Source organism: Brachyhypopomus gauderio, chromosome 21 (genome assembly GCF_052324685.1).
Source record: "Brachyhypopomus gauderio isolate BG-103 chromosome 21, BGAUD_0.2, whole genome shotgun sequence".
Classification (NCBI taxonomy): Eukaryota; Metazoa; Chordata; class Actinopteri; order Gymnotiformes; family Hypopomidae; genus Brachyhypopomus; species Brachyhypopomus gauderio.
In genome coordinates, this window is record NC_135231.1 from 9997281 (window position 1) to 10021741 (window position 24461).

Genomic DNA, 24461 nt, shown 5'->3' on the forward strand with positions numbered 1-24461 from the left:
TCCTCATCCCCAGAACTAGCGCCTGCACTGGTGTCACTGAAACAGGGACACATTAGCTTACCAGGGAACACATGTACCGTATAACAAATGAGGATACAATAAAAAGGCTAGATCGATTTCTGTCAGTCTGCAGTGCGTGTTGCCTTGATCAGTGTATTCCTAAATAGTCCTCTTCTATTTATGTTATTTCTTTGGGAAAATGATTTTTGGCAGTGTGCACACTGGTCATATTACAAGTGACAGCAGCAGTTAACCAAACAAATCTCACAGCAAGTCAGTTGCAGGCTAGACGCAGTAGTTCAGCTCTAGAGAGAAGTGGAGTAAGGACTGTATTTCACAGTGACAGCTGCATGTATGCAGGTATCATTCATACAGCCACCTCATGTTTCTCTATAAGCAGTGATTTGAGTACTACATGGTTATCCATCCATCCATCCATCCAACCATCCATCCATCCATCCATCCATCCATCCATCCATCCATCCATCCATCTATCTATCTATCTATCTATCTATCTATCTATCTATCTATCTATCTATCTATCATAGCCTGATCAGTTTTTGTAAATGTGGTTAATGACAGAGGTTGTGTACCATCTGTCTTCAAGGGTTAGGGTTAGCCAGTTATCTCTGTTCCACACCCAGAACCAGCTCCAGAACCGTCATCAATCTGGCTTCTCACTAGCAAACTCCACCAAAACTACTTTATCTGCAGTGATGGAGAACCTTGACATGGCTAGATCAACCAAAATGTAATTGGTCCTGATCCTTCTGGACCCCTCTACTTTTCACATGGTGTCCGGTCAGTTCTCTTTGACCTAGGAATCACTGGCTCAGCACTCAAGGTCAACTTAGCTAGAGTGTCGCTCGGGGAACATGGATGGGACCTATATCCGCTCCACGGAGACTCTTATCATATTAGTGATCAGTCTGGGTCCTCTTCTGTGAGCGTCTGCTAAATGTCGTAAACCGAGAACCAGTTTTCACAGATGTGTTCTGAACTAAACAACCGCTAGAGGGCGACACAGTCGAAGACGCGCCTGTAGTATTGCAGCAATTTAGCAAAAGGACGCAATTTTACAAAAAAGATTAGTATGCTTTTTAATTAATTCACTATATGAAATTGTCCTCAATTACATTTGCATAGAAATTTTGAAACAACTGGGAACTATACAGATTTCGCAAATATACACACATGTGGCCACACTGAGAAAAAATGCGACCGATTGATTAGTTGTTCACGCAAGAACTTAGACTTATTAAAGGTTAGACTTATTAAACACCATAAATATGCCTTGGATTTAAAAACAGGAGCAAATGTTGATAAGAGTCTGAGTCACTGTAAGTTATTAACACGTCACGTAGTTCAGCCCCGGATACATAGAGGACTATGGCGCTGGGATGAAGGAGGAAAATACCAACACGGTATCAAACTTGTGCACAGAAAGCCACGAATCGCTGGTGAATCGCGGATTAAATCTGAATTACAGCACCAGCAAAGCACCGCGTGTTTAATCCAGTAAGTAAAAGGCGCATCGGTGCGGTTAAAACGTCCCGTACGGTGTTTATTCGTGGGTCTGCAGGGCAGGCGGACCCGTCCTGGTGTGAGGGGGTTCTGTCGGCGTGAACGACTGTCCCGTGTGTGGACCGAGAGGTTCACTATAACACTAGATTAGACATCACAGTACGGTAGTGTCGGTGTGAAGAAGGTTTCACTAGATCTGAGCAGATGTGTGTGTTGGGGAGGTGGTGCGTCTTCTCTTACCCTCCTGCCGAGGACACAAACTCACCATCAACTTATTTAAGACACACAAGTACTGCGGATCTGGTACATCCACCTCTAAACTGGGGTATGGGCCTGATCAATTTGACAAAATAGGCTATGTTGTCGCTCTTTGTAAATATTTTGTTTAATAACTCTAATATTTGTAATAAAATAAAGTATACGAGTTTTACAATAATAAATAAACGAGTTTTACACTGGATATCCATATTTCTGACCCCTGACTGTAAGCAGTTTGATTTGTAAATAGTTCTGCCCTTGATAATCGTGGTTAATAAACGTTAGATAGTCATCTTAGCATCTTCAAAGGAAGCAAATACATCAGTTAAAACCTGCGCAGTCATATGTTAGTCTCTCTTATCAAAACACCATATATACCCATAAATCTTAATTATACTTACAGGTGTGACAAATCTTCTAATGGCACTGTAAGTACATATAGCAACTCACTGTTTGAGCGTTGAGACCCTGAAACCTAGTCAGATCTTATCTTTGTTAGGTGACCTCCGCAGGGTTCTGGATAAACCCCTCATGGAGATTGTGAGCCTCTCGGCTGTCTTTTTATGGACTTTTAGGGCTTGGGCCTTGCTCCATACACAGAGCCTGTGAGTCAGGCTAGCAGGTCTCCTGATCATAGTCCTGGCTGTGCTGTGTGATTGGGACCTGGGCCATGCCCACCTGGCTATGGCCGGAGTTCTTCTTGTTGACTGTTTGGTTACATTAGTGTGAGGGTTTGTGTAAACAGCTCGGGAGTTTAAGGAGGGGGTCAAGACTTGTTTTGCCCAATACCTTTAGCTGGAGAACCTTCAGTTCAGTTTTGAAGTCTTGCGATCGTAAACAAGCCATGGGAATGTCACATGGCAAAGTATAAATGGATTGAATAAGAAAAAGAAGAATTATGAGTTTCGAATGGTACAACATGATGTTCAGTAAAATATTAGAAATCATAACTGATTTTGTTTTTAAAACATACAGATTTTAAAATGTTTCCTCTAATAAACCCAGCAGTACAGGTAGTGTGTTTATCTGGGTATTCAGTTAACTTTAAACAGTACTGCAAGAGACTGGGCTTCTAATATGTCACACATGTGATGTAGGGGTTTAGCCTGTGGTCATTTTTAAATAATGACTTGCACCATAATCGACACCTGAGAGGTACAACAGTAACTCGGGCTTCCTGCTGAGGCCATAAAAAGCAGGAAAATCTCCTTTAGGGCTTGGTGGCAGTTATCAAATGATCAGGACTGCAGCTTTTCCTGGTCCCCACACACAGACTCTGTGGCTCTATTTCTCTCTGAAGGGATCGGTTTCAGCTCGCTATTAAAGGGCTGTAAACAGACCGGCAGTAAGCACTCTGGCATCTGGGCTTTTCCAAATCCCCCTCAGGTTTGAAGGGAAGGAGAGGGTTGCTTCATGGGCTGTGCTGTACAGAACCAGAACCGTCCATTCCCTTCTGACTGACGACCTTCATTCCATGAGATCGAACACGTGAACTACTGTTGGGTGCTGAAGTAATGCTGTGTCATTTTCTACAGTCAGATCAGGTTCTGTTCTCTCCTCGGTGCCTGGTGACCCCCCCGTCCTCGTCCCCGTCCTCATCCTCGTCCCCGTGTCGGTCTCTGCTGGTGATCAGTCTTTCGAAGGGCTGGCCACATAGTTGGCCCTGTGTGTGGAATGTAGCTCAGGCTCACTGGCATCTAGTTGTTTTTGACACGCACACACACACACATGCACACACACTTTATCACACACATCTTAAGCATTACCATTTGCAATTATATTGTGCATTTGCAATTATATTGTTTATTTCTTCAACAAAGTTAGCCTGATCCTTAGATTAGCTAGCTTATTGTTAAACCCAGTGTAGATCTTTCTACCTTAAGAGCAGTCGTAGCAGCTGAAAAAGTGAAGTCTCTTGAAATTCCTAAAGCATGATTCATGAAAAGCTACTCGTTTTCAAAGAGGCCTTAACACTAGTCATCCTGTCAGAATACCCACAAATCCGAGTATTCTGTACACCGCTGATGAGGTCATGTAGTCAGACATGGAGCGTTTATGGACCCGGCCAGGATCAGCCAGGCTTGGCCTGCCTGCAGTCACCTTGTCAGTGGTGTTAAGCGTGCTTCACTGGAGCTTTGGTGGGGATTTTGATGGCAAGATCAGCATTTGGGTGCATCACTGCAATGGAAGAGCCTGGGGGGGTTGCAGAGGGGGATTATGGGATATACAACGCTGGGGGAGGGTAAAACACCCGCAGGGCGTGAAGTGTATGCCGACCCCTCCCAACCCTGGAGAAAATGGACACTGCTGATGTATTTATAGACTAGGCAAAGAGTCAGACTGTTTCTTAAGAGAGTGACGGTTGAAGACATTGGTCATTTCTGGGTAATACTGCAGGCTACAAGCTTCTGTCTCCCTTCTTGTGTGCTTCGGATCATTAGGTTGCTTGAAGAGGCAGCGCTGGTAGGAAAATTGGACCTTTGCCATGTTTAATATGTGTGTGACTTTGGGCTTTGATTATACAGGGTCAGTCAGTCACGGTCCTGGAGAGTGTAAGATTTTCAGTGAATTATCACCAGTACAGACAGAAATGGGTCCTGTGATAGGAAACGTTTCTGGTTTCCTTCATGATAGAATACTTTTAGATTTAGGTTAATTTAACCTTTTAATTTTGAAATTAGATTTGAAGTATATCATGAAACCGCTAACTGTAAATGAAATGAGCCTGGTCTACGGGCACTCTGCCTACACCGTGTCTACCGTGTGACGTGAGCGCGTAAACATATTTCATTTCTCTCGTTACTGAAGAGTCAGATGTTCTGAAGCGTCCCCGTGAGTCAGACGATCAGAAGAGCCCCCACCCCACCCCCCCAGCGAGAGACGGACGCAAGCGCAGCCATGGAGAAGCCGCTCTTGCAGGCGCAGGTGTCCATGCTCCCGTTCTTTGACACGGCCCACGCCATCAACCTCCTGCGGGGCATCCACGAGCTCCGCGCCGAGCGCAAGTTCTTCGACGTGACGCTGTGCGCCGAGGGCCGAGAGTTCCAGTGCCACCGCACCGTCCTGGCGGCCGCCAGCACCTACTTCCGCGCCATGTTTGCCGGCACGCTGCGGGAGAGCGCCATGGACCGCGTGGTCCTGCACGAGGTCCCGGCCGACCTGCTCGGCCTGCTCGTGGACTTCTGCTACACGGGCCGCGTCACGGTCACGCACGACAACGTGGACCCCCTGCTCCGGGCCGCCGACCTCTTCCAGTTCCCCTCGGTCAAGGAGGCGTGCTGCGCCTTCCTGGAGCAGCGCCTGGACGTGTCCAACTGCCTGGAGATCCAGGACTTCGCCGAGGCGTACGCCTGCCGCGGTCTGGCGGCCAGCGCCCGCCGCTTCGCCCTCACCAACATCGTGGAGCTGGCCAAGGGCACGGACTTCGAGCGTCTGCCCTGGAAACGGCTCCTGGAGATCGTCTCGGACGACGGGCTGCGCGTGGACAAGGAGGAGACGGCGTACCAGATCGCGGCGCGCTGGGTGCGGGCCGACCCGCAGAGACGGCTGCACCACTGGCCCGAGCTTCTCCAGCAGATCCGCCTGCCGTTCGTGCGACGCTTCTACCTGCTGGCGCACGTGGAGAGCGACCCGCTGGTCTACCTGTCGCCCGCCTGCCTGCGTCTGGTGGGCGAGGCGCGCACCTTCCAGTCGGGCGAGTACGACCGCCACGACCGGCCCTGCCGACGTATGCGCCCGCGCCCCTCCACCGGCCTGGCCGAGATCCTGGTGGTGGTGGGGGGCTGCGACCAGGACTGCGACGAGCTGGTGACCGTCGACTGCTTCAACCCGCAGACGGGCCAGTGGAGGTACCTGGCGGAGTTCCCAGACCACCTGGGCGGAGGATACAGCATAGCCGCGCTGGGCAACGACATGTACGTCACAGGTAGGTCTCACGTTTGGTCATGTACGTAGTGCTGTGTTTGTGACCACTTCCGTACTGAGCACAGGAGTACTGGATGTTCTGTGGTGTAGGGTGCAAACTCTATAAACCGCCTGGCGTTTTCTAGGCTTTACAGCCCTCTTGTTCACTGGGCTGTGTGTGGTGAAATGGCAGCCAGCCCAAAGGTAAATAAAGCACTAGCTCTGTGGACGGTGGGGGGGGGGACGTGGTGTCCTGCCAGACAACTGCACCAGTCACTCTGGTAATGATGGTCCTCGGGGCTGGACGGTGTCCCCACTGGGTACACCTGTGTGCTGAGACATAAAGGCTGTTTACAAGAAATCATTAGCCGAGAGTGCCTGTGTCTGTGGATTTTCGACACGCGAGCACATAGGACTATTTATAACCGTTAGGGGAGGGACTCGCAAATCGGCAGGTTGGTCTCGGCACAAGGACGCAGTGATTTATGGTTCGATAACTTAAGCCACACGGGTGCGTAGTCAGGTTCTGTTACGCAGTGGTACCCAATATATCGACTTCCCGGCAGGCGGCTCGGACGGCTCGCGGCTCTACGACGGCGTGTGGCGCTACAATTCGGGTGTGAACGAGTGGGCGGAGGTGGCACCCATGCTGCGGGCGCGGGAGTACCACAGCTCCTGCGTCCTGAAGGGGCAGCTGTATGTGGTGGCGTCGGACAGCACGGAGCGCTACGACCACGCCCTCGACTGCTGGGAGGTGCTGCCGCCCATGCCCCGCCCCATGGACAACTGCTCGACGACGGTCTGCGACGGACGCCTCTACGCCATTGGCTCGCTCACCGGAGAGGACGCCATGGCCATGCAGCGCTACGACCCCGACGACAACCGCTGGGCCACGGTGGACTGCGGACAGATGCCTCCCTGGTCCTTCGCCCCCAAAACGGTCACTCTCGACGGACTCGTCTATTTTGTGAGGTGAGGGGTTTTAAAGCGCTCGCACACACTCAAAATATCTTTTCACTTGCGGCACACGGTGCGCAAATCACTGGCGAATCACGAGTGCCGTGTTTCAGAGATGACTCGGCGGAAGTCGATGTCTACAACCCGCAGAAGAGCGAATGGGACAAGATTACTCCAATGAACCAGGTATGGCTACTTCACCTCCGTCACGGTGCGAAGGCACGTGGCGTTTTGGCGAGCGCTGAAGCCGGTGTGCACGTCTCTCTCCGCAGGTCCACGTCGGGGGCAGCGTGGCGGCTCTGGGCGGCCGCCTCTACGTGTCGGGAGGCTACGACAACACCTTCGAGCTGTCCGACGTGGTGGAGGTGTTCGACCCGGCCACGCGGGCCTGGAGCTGCGCCGGACGCCTCCCCCAGCCCACCTTCTGGCACGGCAGCGTCAGCATCTTCCGCCAGTTCATGCCCCTGGTGGCCAGCACCTTTGAGCCCATGGAGGTGCCCGACGCCGCCGACATCCAACTTCATCGCCACCACCGCCACCACCACGCCCTTCAGGACCCCGACCGCAACCCGAACCGGAACCGGCTACAGCTGGACCGGGAGCTGAACCCGGCGCATTGATGCTGGGTGTGGAGGGGCGAGGGGCACGAGATGTGACCCGGCAGAGAGAAATACAGTACGCACTTTAGCCCAAATTCACCTGAAAGCTAGGAGAAGACTCACGTCTTGAGTTTTGCATGCAGTAATGCTGCATGGGTGGGTCTGTGAGTTCACTATGAGACTGTGCCTGTTGGTCTATACCTTGGAAATTCTTTGGTCAGGTGCCTGCCAGACGCGATCTGCGCCATTTGACTGCGAATTTCACACGAACATTGTCAGATATCGCTACTCCATAATCGGCCAAAGGGGGAAGACGGATAGCTCGGGTAAACAGTGCTGCCAAACTTGGGCTGCTCTGTTGGAGGGAAAAGTCCAAAGTCCAAACTTATTTTGTCATGAGTTCGGAGGTGCGGAAGGATCGGAGCAGTGGAGCTTTCGTTTGAAGGGTCTTTGCCTTATGGATAACACAGGTCAACAGCATTTTTGGGGCCAAAGATATTTCAACGAATTTAGGGTAACTTTGGGGTGCTGATTCTGAATATGTCATCAGTTTTGCCAGATTGGCTCAAGTTTTTGAGATTTTTCGTGAAATGTGTAAAAAAAAACACACTATGTGTGGTGCCCAAGACTTGTCTTGGTCCCCAAGCATAACCCCAAAATAGGCCAAATACACTTTTTTTATGAAGTCTGTTATGTTTCTTCTATGTTTTTGCAGTGTATATTCACCACAAATGTAACAGAATGTGTCTGGATCGTTATTACAACTTCTTCTTGTGCTATAAATGCTATATGCTAATGCTATATAAGTGCTATAAATAAGATACCAAAAATCTCAAAAACTTGAGCCAATCTGGCAAAACTGATAGCATATTCAGAATCAGCACCCCAAAAATACCCCAAATTCATTAAAATATTTTGGGCACCAGTAAATTTTTTTTTTTGTTGTTGACCTGTGTAATCAAACTCATTTCACGCCCGGCTGTCTATCTGGATATATCAGACAAATTAATATGCATGAAGTACTTACAATTTTCTGGGAAGTCATGACCGAATATTAATTGTTTTCATAAGTTAAGACTATGAATGTGTAGAGTGTTCATTTTAGTGAAGGTGTGAAATTGTAGATTAAGGAAACTTTTTCTTGAAATCAACCGTTAAAAATGGATTGTATTTTTATGTATTTCTTTAAGTATATTGTTTGATAACTGGAAGAAGTAATGTACTCATTGAGTCAAGCGTGAGTGTGTAGTGTGTGTGATACTATCAGTTATTATGTACACAAAACTGAAACGGTACATCTTTTGTTACTTTTTCATACAGAATGAATTGTCTTTGTTTTGTAGCTGAAATTATTTTTACCATATGGCCTAAGTTTAGGAAGTGATGTACATATGTGTGATTAATCCATGAATTAACTGCTGGCTGGAGTAGGTTTGTGTTTTTATTTACACTGTTTCCTTCAACAGTACTTCTGTTCAGTAGTAAGCAAACTTCATGACTTTGTCATAAAATATATTTACATTAATTTACATTTCTTAAGGTTTGCGTTCTCTTCTAATCTTCTGGATCCGTGTCATGTACCAGTTTGGAGAACAGAAGGAAACACTCTAATCACAACATCTTGTCTTTACATCATCACATTTGTGGACACAACAGTAGCGTGACTTGCTATGCAAGTACATGAACCTAAATTACTCCAGGACTGATCATATCTGGTTATACAAGGTTTCAAAGAGACGAAAAGATAATATTGCAAATGGGAACAACGTTGTGAATATAAACCAGTAACAACATTCCAATCCTTTCAGCTCAAACGCACAGCTTCCATTAACTTCCTGCATTTAGCTTCGGCTTCCTGTCTGGCTATTGGTCGATACATTAGGCCTTCCCATCAGCCCCAGCACCCTGTAACTCCACCACCAGGTCTGATTGGATGGGGAACGTGTCCGTCACCAGCACCGTGTGCTCCATCACGTCCTCCGCGCCGAACCCTTCCCGCCCACCAGCCGTCCCCCCCGGGTCTCCTCCCGTGGGCTGACCCGACACCTCCGTCTCCTCCTGCTGTGCCTCCACCACCCCCACCTCCCTCTGCTCGTCTCCGGCCTCGGGCGGGGTGGATGAGGCCGGCGTGTTCTCGTCCTCCACCACCAGGTTGCGCAGTCGCCTCTGCCGGGGGTTGTAGTTCTCCACGCGGTTGTGGATCTGGGAGTGGCGCCGCAGGTGAGCCTGGCCGGGATCGTAAAGGTCAAAAGGTCAGGTGTTAGCGGTGGGCAGTCTTTCACGCCAACGTGCACTGCCGGCCAGGGGTGGGTTTCCCGAAACGTTCTTAGCGCTAAGTACTTCGTAACCTCGTATGAAACGTACGAGGTTACGAAGTACTTAGCGCTAAGAACGTTTCGGGAAACCCACCCCAGGTTAGCATTTTTTTTTTGCCCAAACTATCCCACATCACATCGGACCCCGAACACCTGTACCTGTCTGGTGAACTTGTAGCCGCACTCCGTGCACTCGAACTTCCTCATGCCTTTGTGTCTCCGCACGTGAACACGGAGCTGCTCGATGGCTTGAGGTGAGAAGAGGATCACACCGACGATGTTATTACATATATATAAGGTGTCGGGACACTAGCATCACTGCAACACGACACCACCACACGGTGGCCAACGTGCTATTAACACGGCTAGTAGTGATTCTGATCACCTGGTGCTAGTTAACAACCACTATGAAAGTTGTTCCTTTTAAAGACAGAAGTGGAGTGGCAATGCATCAAATTTTAAAGATGTGCTCCAAAGGTCAGAGCACGCTCCCTCACTCACTCACTCACCTTTGAAGGACTTGTTGCAGATGTGACAGAAGTGCGGTCGTCCCTCCTGGTGTTTGCTGGCGATGTGGCGCATGAGGGGTCCCTTCTCAGTGAAGCGCTGCTCGCACAACTGACAGCAGTACGGCCGCTCGCCCGTGTGTGTGCGGTGGTGCTTATCCAGACTCGCTGCTCACACACACACACAATCACTGACCGTACCAGCGCGTGTTGTGGAATGTGGTTTTGGGTACACTGGAGGTGGAGGCGACCGTTACCCTGAGTGCGGAAGGTCTTGCCACACAGATGACACTGGAAGGGTTTCTCTCCTGTGTGCGTGCGGAGGTGCATGTTCAGGTTGGCCTTCTGGGTAAAGGCGTGGTTGCAGAACTCGCACACAAACGGCCGCTCGTTCCTGGAGACCAGACAGGAAACACGTCAACGTTTTCATCTTGCCGCCACTGTGCCTGCCTTCTGATGACCAGTGGGTAAAAAACGTGAATCACCCGGCAAGGTGAGATCGAGGTGTGTAGCGAGGTTGCAAGATATGAGATGATGACAGCATGTTGACAGAATGAGATGATGCTAACAGATGAATGAATGTTCGATTTTAATAGCGTCTTTCAAGATACCCAAGATCGCTTTGCAATTTTTAACACAGGTAAAAGTCTTACACGACCAATCACACACACACACACATAGATGCTATGAGTTAAGCCCTCAGAGGTCATGGAGACTGTGGTGAAAAGCCCCTCGACCCGAGTGGCCGTTCCAGCCGCGGTGATGCTGTGGGTCACCTGTGGATGGCTTTGATGTGCATCTGCAGACCATTACGGCTGGACGCCCGGTGGCCGCACTCCTCGCACACGAACAACTTCTCCCCTCTGTGTTTCGCTGCCTCGTGGAGGCGGAGCTCCGTGCGAGACAGGAAGCACTTGGTGCACAGGGAGCACTGCAGGACACCCAGCACAGGAAATTAGAAGGTCGGTCCGTTCACCCCAAAGATGCTGGTTTTAAATTGACTTTACAGAATTATAAGTACACAGTAGGAGATCAGAACCTGCGTGACCCATGCAGGCTGATCCTTCGCTAGGCTGATCCTTCGCTAGGCTGATCCTTCGCTAAGCTGATCCTTCGCTAAGCTGATCCTTCGCTAAGCTGATCTCTAGCGTGGGATTTCCAGAGACCGCTGTGTGTCATATGTGCGTACCGCGTGTGGTTTGGGAGCTCCGTGGACTTTGATCATGTGGATCCTGAGGTCCTTCTTCTGCATGAACTGCTCCGAGCACGACGTGCACTACCATGGGCACACACAGCAACTGTAACATGCTGGGAAACATCTTTCACCAAGAACCTAGTGTAGCATAAATTGTGTAACTCTACAAATACTCTAAAAGAACTTATTGTAGCATATACTATGTAAATATATACATATACATATATACAGTACATATACTGTTGGTATTATACCTTATTAGGCATCTCTCCTGTGTGTGTGACTGTGTGTAGACGCAATTCCTGTCTTCTCTTAAAGGTCATAGGACATCTGGAACAGGAAAACACCTTAACCAAACAAAAAAAAATCAATCATCAGTATTATTGATGTTGCAACACACACTCAGATATATGCAGCATTGCACATGGAATACATAACATGCTTGAAACTGTTCACGCCTAATTTGGTTTCTGTCATGATGGCGGAGCGGGCGGTTTCTAAACCGGTGGCTACGGCTCGCCCGCGTGAACTCACCACCTCTACTCTGCTGAGGCAGTTCCTGGCCTCGTGCTCCTGTAGGTTCTCCTTCCTGTAGTAGCACTTGCCACACTTTGCACAGGCGAAGGGCTTCTCCCCCGTGTGCCGCCGGTTGTGCACCTTCAGGTAGTACTTGCTGAGGAACGTTTTGTGACACGTGGGGCACTGAACGCAGCCCTTCTTGGTGCCGCACGCTGAGGCGTCCCCGTTTTCTTTGTCTCCGGCCTGGCTCTTCCGTCTGCGCTTGGCTCTCGGGCCCTTGGGGGCCGTGTCGGGCGAGTCCTGAGGCACATACTCTTCGTCGCTGTCCTCGGTGAACACGTCGACACCCGCACCATCCTCTTCCTCGTCTTCGGCACCGCCGTCGACGTGGTTGTCGCCAGATACGTCCTGCTTAGTCTGTGGGAAAGGTACAGGGAGAAATCCATCACAAGGCACGACAGGTCACGTGGATTTTCACACCTGTTCTTTTTTATTATGCCATATCCAGTAGGAAGTTGAACTTACGACCTTAAGTTCTGCAACCCAGTGAAGCTTTGCTACAACTGCACAACCACATAACCACATAAGCACTTCACTGACGTGTTGATTACCTCAGCCTCGCTCGAGACGTGAGTGCTGCCTTGATCCCCTTCAGCTGTACTGCCCACATCATCCTTCACCTCCACAGATGCGGCCCTTCTCCTCGACAAAGCAGGTTTTGAGGTACCAGTTGCAGGGTTCTCCCCGACCAATCTGCAGGGGCCCTTCACCCTCCTGCCGTACCGGGTGGTGGTGGTGGTGGTGGTGGAGGAGGAGCTGGTGCTAGGGGAGTCGCTGAGCTCCGCGGTTCCTGCTGCTGCCTTCACGTGAGATTCAACTCTGCTTCTCACTCTCTGTCGAGACTGCTGCGGCCCTTTAGAAGTCAGGGTAGGTTTGGTATCCACAGGCAACAAGGGGAAAGGTGGCTTGCCTTCAAGGACCTCGCCCAAGTCTGCTTTGTCAGGAGGCCGAATCCCTCGCAAGCCTTGATCGAGAATAAGCGAATGGGGCACTGACAGCCCGTTGGCTGCGTGGCGAACCTTCGTTTCATTATCGCTGTTCAGCTGCAGTTCACCGGTGTAGAAAAAGTGTAACAGCAGTTCGAGGCCGTCGTCTGGGCACTCCTGGGGGAGGCTGACCTCCATGCATGGTGTGGCTGATGTGGGCTCCTGGAACAGCTGGCTGAAGCAAGCCAGGACGTTGCGATGCGCCACGAACACCTGCCCAGTCGGAGTGCTGAGCGCAACATCACAGAACCTGCCGAGCGCCCTCTGCTGGTTGAGCTCGGACAGCACGCGTCGAGCGTGCGCGCTTCCTCCCGCGGTGGGCTCCATTAAAACAGACGAGGGGCGTCGAAGCACTCGCTAGGATGCCCTGAAAAAGGACAAAAACAACAAAGCAAATAAAAAAACACACGGTTTAAATGAACAGGATAAACTTGTGTTTTAAAGAAAGGATTTTTGCCCCGTAAATTGCCGCCTTAACGAATGTATATTAATACAGAACGTAAAGGGCTGTGGGGGACATCGCTCTTAAAATACATTTTACAATACAATAGGGTCTTCACGCTGGTGTAGTCCTACAGTAACATCGTATTTGGTACAAGACTCAGAACAAATGTGGTTAAATGCACATCCATGTCATGTATTTCAAATTCTAAGGACTCGGGTTATTTTCTGGTCAATTTGGTCCAATTAGCTCGACGTTGACTATGATATCTGTATTTTAGTGACGCTCCCTAAAGTATGTAACCCTTAATCAAAAGTGAATCTCACCTTCGCAGCAACGCAAATAATCGCTTTTACCTTTCCTTTCAGATATGGAAGTCTAAGCCACATTGATACTGCTGTTTAGTAAATAAATAATACATTGGTATCACGAAATACTTTTTTTCAGCTAAACAACAGGAGGCCATGTTGAGGAGAAACAGGAAGTGACGCATGCTTTTTGCTAGAACTCTATGGTGGTTGGCCAAGGAATACACTTCAATGAGTTTATAGGTTGACAATAAATAATAAAATAACCGTGATTTGTGTCACCGAATAAATAACCAAGCCAAGAAACCTAACGCACATTCTCTCATGTAACGGACTGTGTAAAACAACATGAAGTATTTTGTGCTGCTTTGAGGTATAAGCAGAGCGAGTTCGCTCAAACTCCGGAATCGGTGTGTATCGTCCCACCCCGTCGCCTCGTCGAGCGTCACCGAGACAGCGTCGGGCTGTGTTGTTGCTTCACGACTCCGGTCCCCGTTAGCGGCGTTTTATAGTCCGTTTAACACCGATATATGAGATTAGCGTGTTTGTTTCGTGTGTGTGAGACGTTTACTCGGGGGGGAGGAATGACCGCGAAGAGCAGCGGACCCGCACGCGGTTCTGGTTTCGCTCGCAGCTCGCGCACGGAGGGGGGTGACGGTTGCTAACTGGCGCACGCGCCGAGCGGCTAAGCTAGTCGGTGGCGCGAGCCTGAGGTAAACCTGCTTTGATAACGGTCATAACGCCGTCTTAACGGGTCACACGACCGTCTTAACGGTCATAACACCGTCTTAACGGTCACAAGACGGGTCATAACGGTCATAAGACCGTATTATAACGGTCACAAGACCGTCTTAACGGGTCATAACGGTCACAAGATAGTCTTAACGGATCATAAGACCGTCGGGTCTTGAATGTCATCGTCCAGTCGGCGGCTCGTAGGTTCTCACACAAAGGTAAGTAAGTGAGCTAGCATAGCCGCTCTGGCTAACTAGCTTGGGTAGCTACCTAACGTTAGCCGCTAGAGCTAGCAAAGAAATGAGCCAAAGAAAACTGGGATTTGGTCGGTAGTCTGTCCAGAAATGCTCGTCGGTTATGTATTTGTATTGTTTGGTTAAATGTGAACTATACGTTGGCCAACTAGCGTGCTCCGTACTAGTGCAGTGTTTGTGTTAAAATACTGCCTTGCTAATGGTCAGTGTTGTTGTATGTTGGGTGTTGTGTTTATGTAACTAGAGGGCCGACCGTGTGTGTGTTGTGTAGGTGTTCAAGCTCACTGTGAAACGGTGCCAATGAAACTACGAAGGAGGCGACAATGAAAGTGCATAAAGTCTCTTATCGTTCAAAAAACGAGCAGCGAAACGCCACAAAACGCCCCCAAAAGAGCAAGTGGCGTGTGCACAGCAGGAAAATCCGCGATTCCGACCCATGTCACCTCAGTCCGAGCCCCACAGTGGCCACGTTTGTGCACCAGCTAGCGAACAGACAGAAGACCAAGCTGAAACGGTTACAGAAGACACATGCGAAGGCTGTAACTCTGTCTCCAGAGGAGACACATTCTGCCAAGGGCAAAGTCCCTTCTGTGGCTTTCTCTCATGTCCACACCAACGGGGGGACGGAGCTGGGGACGGGCAGTGGTTCGGAGGACTCTCAGGACTGGAGAAACTATGCCAAGAGTGTTCTTCAGAACGGGCAGGAGAGCAAAGGAGGAGAGGAGGACTTGACACCCGCTGCTCATGTTCAGACGGAGGATGAGGAGACTCCTGAATACCACGCTCAGCACGACCAGGTCCAGAACCACACGGTGTTGGTCCTGCAGCAAGGCCAGGTAAAAAAGAAAAAGAAAGAGCAGTTCTAGTTCTGCCCGTATATATACAAGCTGGTATAAAATGTCTGCATTTTGAGAATTCTGTTGGCAGTGCCCGCTATCGATCACATTACCCTTCACCTTTGTGATTGAGTCGTGTTTTTCAGTTCCTCTGTTTCCGGGGGAAGTGCCTGCTCACTTGTCTCAGCGGGCGTGTGGAAGTGATGGGGTTCACAATCGAGCAGGGCCAGCAGCCTTACCCACTCTTCTCGCCCCCCTCCCACTGCCCGCTCACCATCACCGCCCTGGGGGACTGCGCCCCTCCTGGCCGGAGCAGGAAGGAGGGACGCCTGGAGGCCAAGGCCATCATCCGCAAGCACCTCTCCTCAGGTGAGATCTCGCCGCCTGCACGGTCCCGGCCCTTGCGGGGCGAAGCGTTGGCCGAGGCGTGACCTCCTGTGTCCGTCCGCAGAGCCGCAGAAGAGGCTGCTGAGCGAGGTGGACGCGGACTCGTGCGTGGTCCTGCTGCAGCCCCTGGACACGCCCCTCGTGCGCTTCCTCGCCAGCTTCGAAGAGTTCAGCCATCTCTTCAGCCTCAGCTCGGTGAGTGAGCCCCGCCTCCACACAGCAGAGGACAGGAAGTGCGTCCGGCCCGGTCGCCGAGCGCCAACAGTGACATCTGGGTGTCTTGAATAACACTGAGATACTAAAGTGAAATTCTGTGGCAGCGTCAGCTGATATATTTTCCCTGTTATTGCATTCTGCTGTTTATATGGAGTAGCACGTGTGCTTAAGATGTTCACTCAGGATCCTAGTGTGTGTGTGTGTGTGTGTGTGTGTGTGTGTGTGTGTGTGTGTGTGTGTGTGTGTGTGTGTGTGTGCGTGTGCAGAAAGAGCTGCGTTCTCAGGCTGCTCTGCCCAATGCTGCTCTCTCAGCCGTAGGCGTGACCGCCCTGCGCGGGCCCTGTGCTCGAGGTCTGGTGGTTTCCCGTAGCTACAGAGACGCCCTCAGCAGCCTGCTCAGTGCCTGGGAAGGTACCGACACACTAACACACCATACAGACACTATATGGCCAGAAGTATTCGCTCACCTTCCTTGACTCATATATGAGCTTAAGTTACACCCCATTCCTAATCCATAGCATTCAATATGACGTTGGTCCACACTTTGCAGCTAGAAAAACTTCAGCTCTTCTCTTCAGAAGCGCATTTGTGAGGTCACATTCTGATGTTAGATGAGAAGGCCTGGCTCTCAGTCTCTGCTCTAATTAATCCCAAAGGTGTTCTATCGGGTTGAGGCCAGGACTCTTTATGGACCTTGCTTTGTGCACTGGTGCACAGTCATGTTGAAAGAGGAAGGGGCCAGCTCCAAACTGTTCCCTCAAAGTTGGGAGCATGGAATTGTCCAAAATGTCTTGGTATGCTGAAGCATTCAGAGTTCCTTTCACTGGAACTAAGGGGCCAAGCCCAGCTCCTGAAAAAAACCACACCATAATACCCCCTCAGTGCAGTCAGACAAGTACCGTTCTCCTGGCAACCGCCAAACCCAGACTCATCCATCAGATTGCCAGATGGAGAAGCGTGATTTGTCACGCCAGAAAACGCGCCTCCACTGCTCTAGACTCTAGCGGCGGTGCTTTACACCACTGCATCCGACACTTTGCTTTGTACTTGGTGATGTATGGCTTGGATGCAGCTGCTTAACTGTGGAAACCCATTCCATGAAGCTCTCTGCACACTTGAGCTAATCTGAAGGCCACATGAAGTTTGGATGTCTGTAGTGATTGACTCCGCAGAAAGTTGGCGACCTCTTCGCACTATGCACTTCAGCATCCGCTGACCTTGCCCTGTCAGTTTACGTGGTGTACCACTTCATGGCTGAGTTGCTGTCATTCCCAAACACTTCCATATTCTCATAATACAGCTGACAGTTGACTCTGGGATATTTAGAAGCGAAAAAATTTCATGACTGGAGCTGTTGCACAGGTTGCATCCTATCACAGTTCCATGCTGGAATTCACAGAGCTCCTGAGAGCGACCCTTTCTTTCACAAATGTTTGTAAAAACAGTCTGCATGCCTAGGTGCTTAATTTTATACACCTTTGGCCATGGAAATGATTGTAACAACCGATTTCGATAATTTGAATGGGTGAGCGAATACTTTTGGCAATACAGTGTATCTCATTCAGTTTGTACCAACACATTAACCCCATACATGTGTCATACAGTATGTACCAACACACTAACCCCATACATGTCATAGAGTATGTACCAACACACTAACCCCATACATGTGTCATACAGTATGTACCAACGCACTAACCCATACATGTCATACAGTATGTACCAACGCACTAACCCCATACGTGTGTCATACAGTTTGTACCAACACGCTAACCCCATACATGTGTCATACAGTATGTACCAACGCGCTAACCCCATACATGTCATACAGTATGTACCAACGCACTAACCCATACATGTGTCATACAGTTTGTACCAACACACTAACCCCATACATGTGTCATACAGTATGTACCAACGCACTAACCCCATACATGTGTCATACAGTATGTACCAACGCGCTAACCCCATACATGTCATACAGTATGTACCAACGCACTAACCCATACATGTGTCATACAGTTTGTACCAACACACTAACCCCATACATGTGTCATACAGTATGTACCAACGCACTAACCCCATACATGTGTCATACAGTATGTACCAACGCACTAACCCCATACATGTCATACAGTATGTACCAACGCACTAACCCCATACATGTCATACAGTATGTACCAACGCACTAACCCCATACATGTGTCATACAGTATGTACCAACGCACTAACCCCATACATGTGTCATACAGTATGTACCAACGCACTAACCCCATACATGTGTCATACAGTATGTACCAACGCACTAACCCCATACATGTGTCATACAGTATGTACCAACGCACTAACCCCATACGTGTGTCATACAGTATGTACCAACGCACTAACCCCATACGTGTGTCATACAGTATGTACCAACGCGCTAACCCCATACGTGTCATACAGTATGTACCAACGCGCTAACCCCATACGTGTCATACAGTATGTACCAACGTGCTAACCCCATACGTGTCATACAGTATGTACCAACGCACTAACCCCATACGTGTCATACAGTATGTACCAACGCACTAACCCCATACATGTGTCATACAGTATGTACCAACGCACTAACCCCATACATGTGTCATACAGTATGTACCAACGCACTAACCTATACATGTGTCATACAGTATGTACCAACGCACTAACCCCATACGTGTGTCATACAGTATGTACCAACACGCTAACCCCATACGTGTGTCATACAGTTTGTACCAACACGCTAACCCCATACGTGTGTCATACAGTTTGTACCAACACGCTAACCCCATACGTATGTCATACAGTTTGTACCAACACCCTAACCCCCATATGTCATACAGTTTGTACCAACACGCTAACCCCCATATGTCATACAGTATGTACCAACACACTAACCCCATACGTGTCATACAGTATGTAACAACACACTAACCCCATATGTCATACAGTATGTACCAACACACTAACCCCATACATGCGTCATACACAGTGTTGGGAACGTTACTTTAAAAAAGTAATTAGTTATAGTTACTCACTACTTGTTCAAAAAAGTAACTGAGTTAGTAACAATTACTCTATAATAAAAGTAACTCGTTATCAGGGAAATTAACTATTTGCATTACAGTAAAAAAAAAAGTTATATGCCAATGAATAAGGATTTTTTTTTTGAAAAAGCAGTTTTTACAGTCAGTTGAAATGAGTAGATCAGAAAGGTGTTTAACGTTTGATATTTATTGCACATCCACAGACCAGTGCAGGATAAAATCCTTTAAAATCCCAAGTCTTTGTAAAAAATAAAAGCAAAAGTAAACAGTTACACTATATAAAGTGCATTTACATCTATCAAATTAAATTAAATTCTCTCAACCTGAGACAACTGGTTTGTTCACAATAGAAATACACTTATCAATAAAACCTATATTTTTAATTAAATAAATCAAATACCCAGTCTGGTAGACGTTCAGGAAATAATGTTTATTGAAATACCTTGAATTACCTTGAAAATGCAAATTTTTCTTCGGCTTACTCCTGACTCGCCATTTCTGCCTGTTCTCCGTTTGTGTCGTGTCACTGGAGTATTTCGCCGCGCGTGTAAAAACACTGGCTCTGATTGGCTACCATAACGCTGCCTTAGCCAATCGCTTACTGACTTGTTAAGTTAAACAGGTGTTACACCGAGAACTGTGACCTATCGAGATCTGTTACTCCTCACTAGTCTGGGCAGCGGTCCGCTCGCATTACTGTTAGTATATCAATATATAGTAACGCACTGCTTTTAATGACCAGTAACGTCAACGGCGTTGTAACGACAGGAAAAGTAATTAATTATATTATCCCGTTACTGACAAAATGACGCCGTTACCTAACGCCGTTATTTTTAACAGCGTTATTCGCAACACTGGTCATACAGTATGTACCAACACACTAACCCCATATGTCATAGAGTGCGTCATGCATTTTCTCATTTGTCAAAGATGCTGAAAAACAAAATAACTAGTCACTGTCGACCTTTAATCTGTTAATGTTGGAGCTGTGTGTCCCCTCATCAGTACTGCAGGTCGTTCTGTTCAAGAGGGAGCGTTACAGCCACTGTGTGGTCTTCTTTGGTCCACAGGTGACTTCGACCGCTGTCCTGTCATTCTTGTGTGCGGGGCCAGAAATGCTGGCAAGTCCACCTTCAACCGTCATCTCATCAACACTCTACTCAACCAGTGAGTGTCTTCAACAACCAGCGCAGAGTCTGGGCTGTATAAGCCTCAGAAGGACATTTCATCTTATGAGTGTGTGGGGGGAGTAAGGGAGGGAGAGACGGTGTTGGTGCATGTGTTCATCTGGGTAGAGGTGTCTGTGGTGTTCATGCTTTTATACTAGTGTTGATTGTGTGTGTGTGTGTGTGTGTGTGTGTGTGTGTGTGTGTGTGTGTGTGTGTGTGTGTAGCACTGCAAGTGTAGATTATCTGGAGTGTGACCTTGGCCAGACAGAATTCACTCCTCCTGGATGTCTCTCTCTAAGCACCGTGACCGAACCACTGTTGGGTATGTTCCCTGTTCCGCCTCACCGTCCACACACACACACACACACACACACGCACACACACACACACAGTGAACGACAAATAAAAACCCACTAACATCACTGTCAGCAATCCTGCCAATACTAACGCTCCTTTATTCGTACAACACTTCTTAGAAACAAGGTTTGTAGAACAATAGAGTAGACAAAATATTCAACAAAGAATAAATATAACAATATAGAGAGAGTTTGTGTATGAGGTTTAAGCTGGTTGTCCTCTATGGGTCCGTCTTCACCCACAGGTCCTCCTTTCACACACCAGCGAGACATGGAGCACATGGTGTTTTATGGACAGTGCGACTGCCAGCCTGATTTGGACCGATACCTGGACTCCCTCAAGTCCCTGTGGCGGTACTACAGTGGAGATAGCCCTGTGGTCATCAACACCATGGGCTGGGTCAAAGGTCAGGGGCTGCACTCAGGGTGTTTTTGTGCAAAACTTTGTCACTCCAGGAAGCGTACTATTCAGCTGAGGGCCAGTAAAAATATAGTTTATTGTTATAGAAGCCAGATTATCACAAATGTTATTTATGGTATTTTATGGTCATCTGTGGGGTTTAGTTTTGCTATGGGTCCTTAGAAAAGTATAAAAATCCCAGCCCTGCTATTTCAGCTCCTTCCCTGACCAGGGAACAGTGTTTTGCACAGTGTGGCTGCACTGTAGCTCCACTTCACTGTTCTGAGAACAGTAAAAATGGCCAAGTGAAGTGAGTTAATTCCTGTGTGTCCTCCTGCAGGTCATGGCTTCCAGGTGCTGGTGGACCTCATCCGCTTCTTCTCCGTCACCCACGTGGTGCAGCTGAACTACGGGGACACGCCCCAGTGTTCCAGCCTCACGGCCGACTTCCTGCGCTCCGCCCACGGCTGGCAGACCCACCCCCCGGCCCAGCCGGCCCTCGCCAGCGAGCCGGATGATCACCCCGCCTCCAGGGGTCACGTGCTTCTCAGCATCCACTCGGAGTTCGAAGGGGCGGGCACCTCCGGCGAAATGTGAGCCGCAGTCTCGGCTGCGTTAGATACTCTCATAGGAGAGTCATCTGTTTGATGCTTTCAGGCGTGACTTCAGCACAGCAAATGTTGCACTGCTGCCTGTCCCAACACCAGCTGACGATAGCAGTGTAAAGTTAGAAAACGGTTCAGCTCTGCACTGTTGTGCTCTGAGTGTCTGAGCAAGACACTGTTGTGGTTGACTGTTCCTGTACAAGACACTGTTGTGGTTGACTGTTCCTGTACTGTTTTTGCGTTTTCGTGCACAATGCAAAGCAATTGCTGCAGTAATAAACCAGCAGGTGTCATGCAGAGCTGCGCCCTCGTATATAACGTGTGTGTGTGTGTGTGTGTGTGTGTGTGTGTGTGTGTGTGTGTGTGTCCTGCAGGCGTCACCAGCGCTGTAACGAGTTGCGGGATCTGGCCCTCCTGGGCTACTTCAGCCAGCTCCAGTCAGCAGGACCGGGACCCATCCGCCCTCTGCACTTCTTCACCCCCTACCAGGTACACACCCCCTCACGGCTTGTGCTCCACCCCCTACCGGGTACACACCCCCTCACGGCTTGTGCTCCACCCCCTACCGGGTACACACCCCCTCACGGCTTGTGCTCCACCGCACGGGGATTGTGGTTAGACCTGATTTGCGTTGTCGCAGCGCTCTTTAAAGTAATTTGCATGCGTTTCTCACGTGAGAAACACAAAGAGGTTGTGTTCTAGGCCTGGAGGATTGTGGGATTTCTGTTTTGTTTTCAGCCTGAATATGATCTGTGTGTAGTAATTAGCTAGTGAGCTGATGCCGAGACGCTGAGCCGTCTGGAGAAGGCAACTCTGTCGCAGTCACGTGATGTCTCCAGGCTCGAGAGAGCATAATGATGCGTTGAACACTTCGACATCGTTATTGCGCAAACGTTATTTCTTTTCCCGTCATCTCACCCCAACCCACATGGGGGCGCCGTCCCTGCAGGTGCCGCACTCTGCTGTGGCGCTGGGCGTCACGCACTGCGAGGTGGCCCCCAACCACATCATGTACGCGGCCAACGCGGGCCTGGTGGGCCTGTGCTGCCTCGGGGAGAAGGTGGTGGGAAGAGGCGGACCCGTGCTGCTCTCTCAGACACCCGTCTGCCAGTGTGTGGGACTAGGTGCGTCCTCCCCTCCTGCACACACCCTCCCGGCTTTTATGGGCCTAACGAGAAAACGCTCCCGTACTTTGACCAGGACGTGCCGTGACACGTGGTCGCCGCCACTGGTCCGCTCATGTGGGTTTTCCTTCCCCGTTCAAGGCGTGCTTAGAGGGGTGGACATGGCGCGAGGGCTCTACTTCCTGGTCACCCCGGTGCCCCCCGACGTCCTGCGGCAGGTCAATTGTCTGCTGCTGGGTGAGATCACCCTGCCCAAAATACTCCTCACCATGCAGGTAAGAGTCAGTAGTGCACCCGCACCCCCCCATCTGCACCACCACCCCCCCCATCTGCACCACCACCCCCCCATCTGCACCACCACCACCCCCCCATCACCACCACCACCCCCCCATCTGCACCACCACCCCCCCCCCATCTGCACCCGCACACCCCCATCTGCACCCGCACACCCCCATCTGCACCCGCACACCCCCATCTGCACCACCACCCCCCCATGTGCACCACCACCCCCCCATGTGCACCCGCACCCCCCCATCTGCACCACGTCCACCCCATCTGCACCACGTCCACCCCATCTGCACCACCACCACCCCATCTGCACCACCACCCCCCCCATCTGCACCACCACCCCCCCATCTGCACCCGCACCCCCCCATCTGCACCACCACCCCCCCAGCTAGACTTGCTGTTTCTGTATTTGCAGCACACGCAAATTTGACATTTGCGACTTGCAGAAACTGTGAGAGAAGTGGAAGGAAGGATGGCTAAGATCATGACTAAGATGATTCAGCTCTGTGAATGTGGTCGCTTTTTTGCCACTTGGTACTCCTGCTATGACGTGGGCTTTTTTAATGTCGTTCATGTGCTACTGAGCATTTTCCTACTGTATCTGGCACATCACTCTCTTTACGAGTAACCAGTAGTCAGAATTCATCTGTAGTGAGAGGTCCTGTATTTGACTGTCGTCCTTTTTCTGTTTCAGCATGCAGTGGAAACTGAGCTCCCGTACGTCACCACAGACTACAGCTTTGATATCACCGGCGCAGGGAAACTTCACATTTTCAAAGGACTGACAAGACCTGGTTTTTTAAAAGCTAAAACGAATAACTAAGCTCTTGTTTCTGGACTATGCCTTCAGCGAATGACATTTGTATCTGTAATTGTTTTGTATCCTGAATAAAGAGGCAGCAGCTGCCATTGAATGTATAGAACTACAACAGACATTTTGGCTTTTGTGACCGTATACCATCTGTAAACATGGTGTATGATGGAAACCGTAGTTTATTCCTTTGAAAGCTTCTTGCCAGGAGTCAGTTTGGAACACAGATGATGAAAATACTTATTCAGAAACTGCCTTGTATGTCAGTTTACAGTTGTTAATTTTTCATAATGTCATTAGTAATAAGTTTGCATAATGTACATTTATTTTGCTCATTTGGTTCCAAGAGACATTTACAGAATGTACAGATTGTAAGATATTAAAACGGGTTTCCTTTTTTTTTTTGGTCAAGGAAATCAGACTCTTCATTACATTCTCCAGAAAAACCTACTTGTTTAAAGGAAGACTCTGACCCACAAGATGTGTGTTAGCAAGCAGAAAGAACTATGTGGTTCAATAAAATACATTTGTTTCAATAAAAGTATCAAATAGGAAAGTAGGTGATGGGGAAGAGTGGTGATGAAACCTTGCGTAACTGAAGAATCTTGTGAGTATGTAAGGAGGGTTGTGACTGTTAAAT

General features: G+C 49.3%; 3 protein-coding genes across 4 annotated transcripts; 2 read left to right on the forward strand and 1 right to left on the reverse strand.

Annotated features, from left to right (window-relative positions):
- Positions 1–1367: 1367 nt before the first annotated feature.
- Positions 1368–8780, forward strand: klhl21 (kelch-like family member 21). Of its 2 annotated transcripts, none has more exons than XM_076984061.1 (5): positions 1368–1518; positions 4591–5707; positions 6252–6657; positions 6756–6828; positions 6915–8780. In XM_076984061.1, exons 2-5 carry the CDS (start codon positions 4681–4683, stop codon positions 7260–7262), a joined length of 1854 nt encoding a protein of 617 aa, XP_076840176.1. In that variant the 5' UTR covers positions 1368–1518; positions 4591–4680; the 3' UTR covers positions 7263–8780. The 2 variants fall into 2 exon arrangements, with proteins under 2 accessions (XP_076840176.1, XP_076840177.1); XM_076984062.1 differs by lacking the exon at positions 1368–1518 and adding an exon at positions 4125–4245.
- zbtb48 (zinc finger and BTB domain containing 48) lies at positions 8669–13746 on the reverse strand. Its single transcript, XM_076984057.1, has 10 exons — positions 13591–13746; positions 12388–13189; positions 11792–12193; positions 11512–11604; positions 11252–11338; positions 10839–10993; positions 10320–10456; positions 10066–10230; positions 9716–9804; positions 8669–9467 (listed from the first exon to the last, which is right to left on the reverse strand). The coding sequence occupies exons 2-10, from the start codon at positions 13147–13149 to the stop codon at positions 9120–9122; spliced, it is 2238 nt and encodes a 745-aa protein (XP_076840172.1). The 5' UTR covers positions 13150–13189; positions 13591–13746; the 3' UTR covers positions 8669–9119.
- A 153-nt stretch (positions 13747–13899) lies between these two features.
- Positions 13900–24305, forward strand: nol9 (nucleolar protein 9). Its single transcript, XM_076984058.1, has 13 exons — positions 13900–14525; positions 14833–15397; positions 15544–15766; positions 15849–15979; positions 16267–16411; positions 20139–20235; positions 20462–20559; positions 20839–21000; positions 21334–21586; positions 21973–22087; positions 22548–22722; positions 22864–22997; positions 23705–24305. The coding sequence occupies exons 2-13, from the start codon at positions 14885–14887 to the stop codon at positions 23831–23833; spliced, it is 2175 nt and encodes a 724-aa protein (XP_076840173.1). The 5' UTR covers positions 13900–14525; positions 14833–14884; the 3' UTR covers positions 23834–24305.
- Positions 24306–24461: the final 156 nt, after the last annotated feature.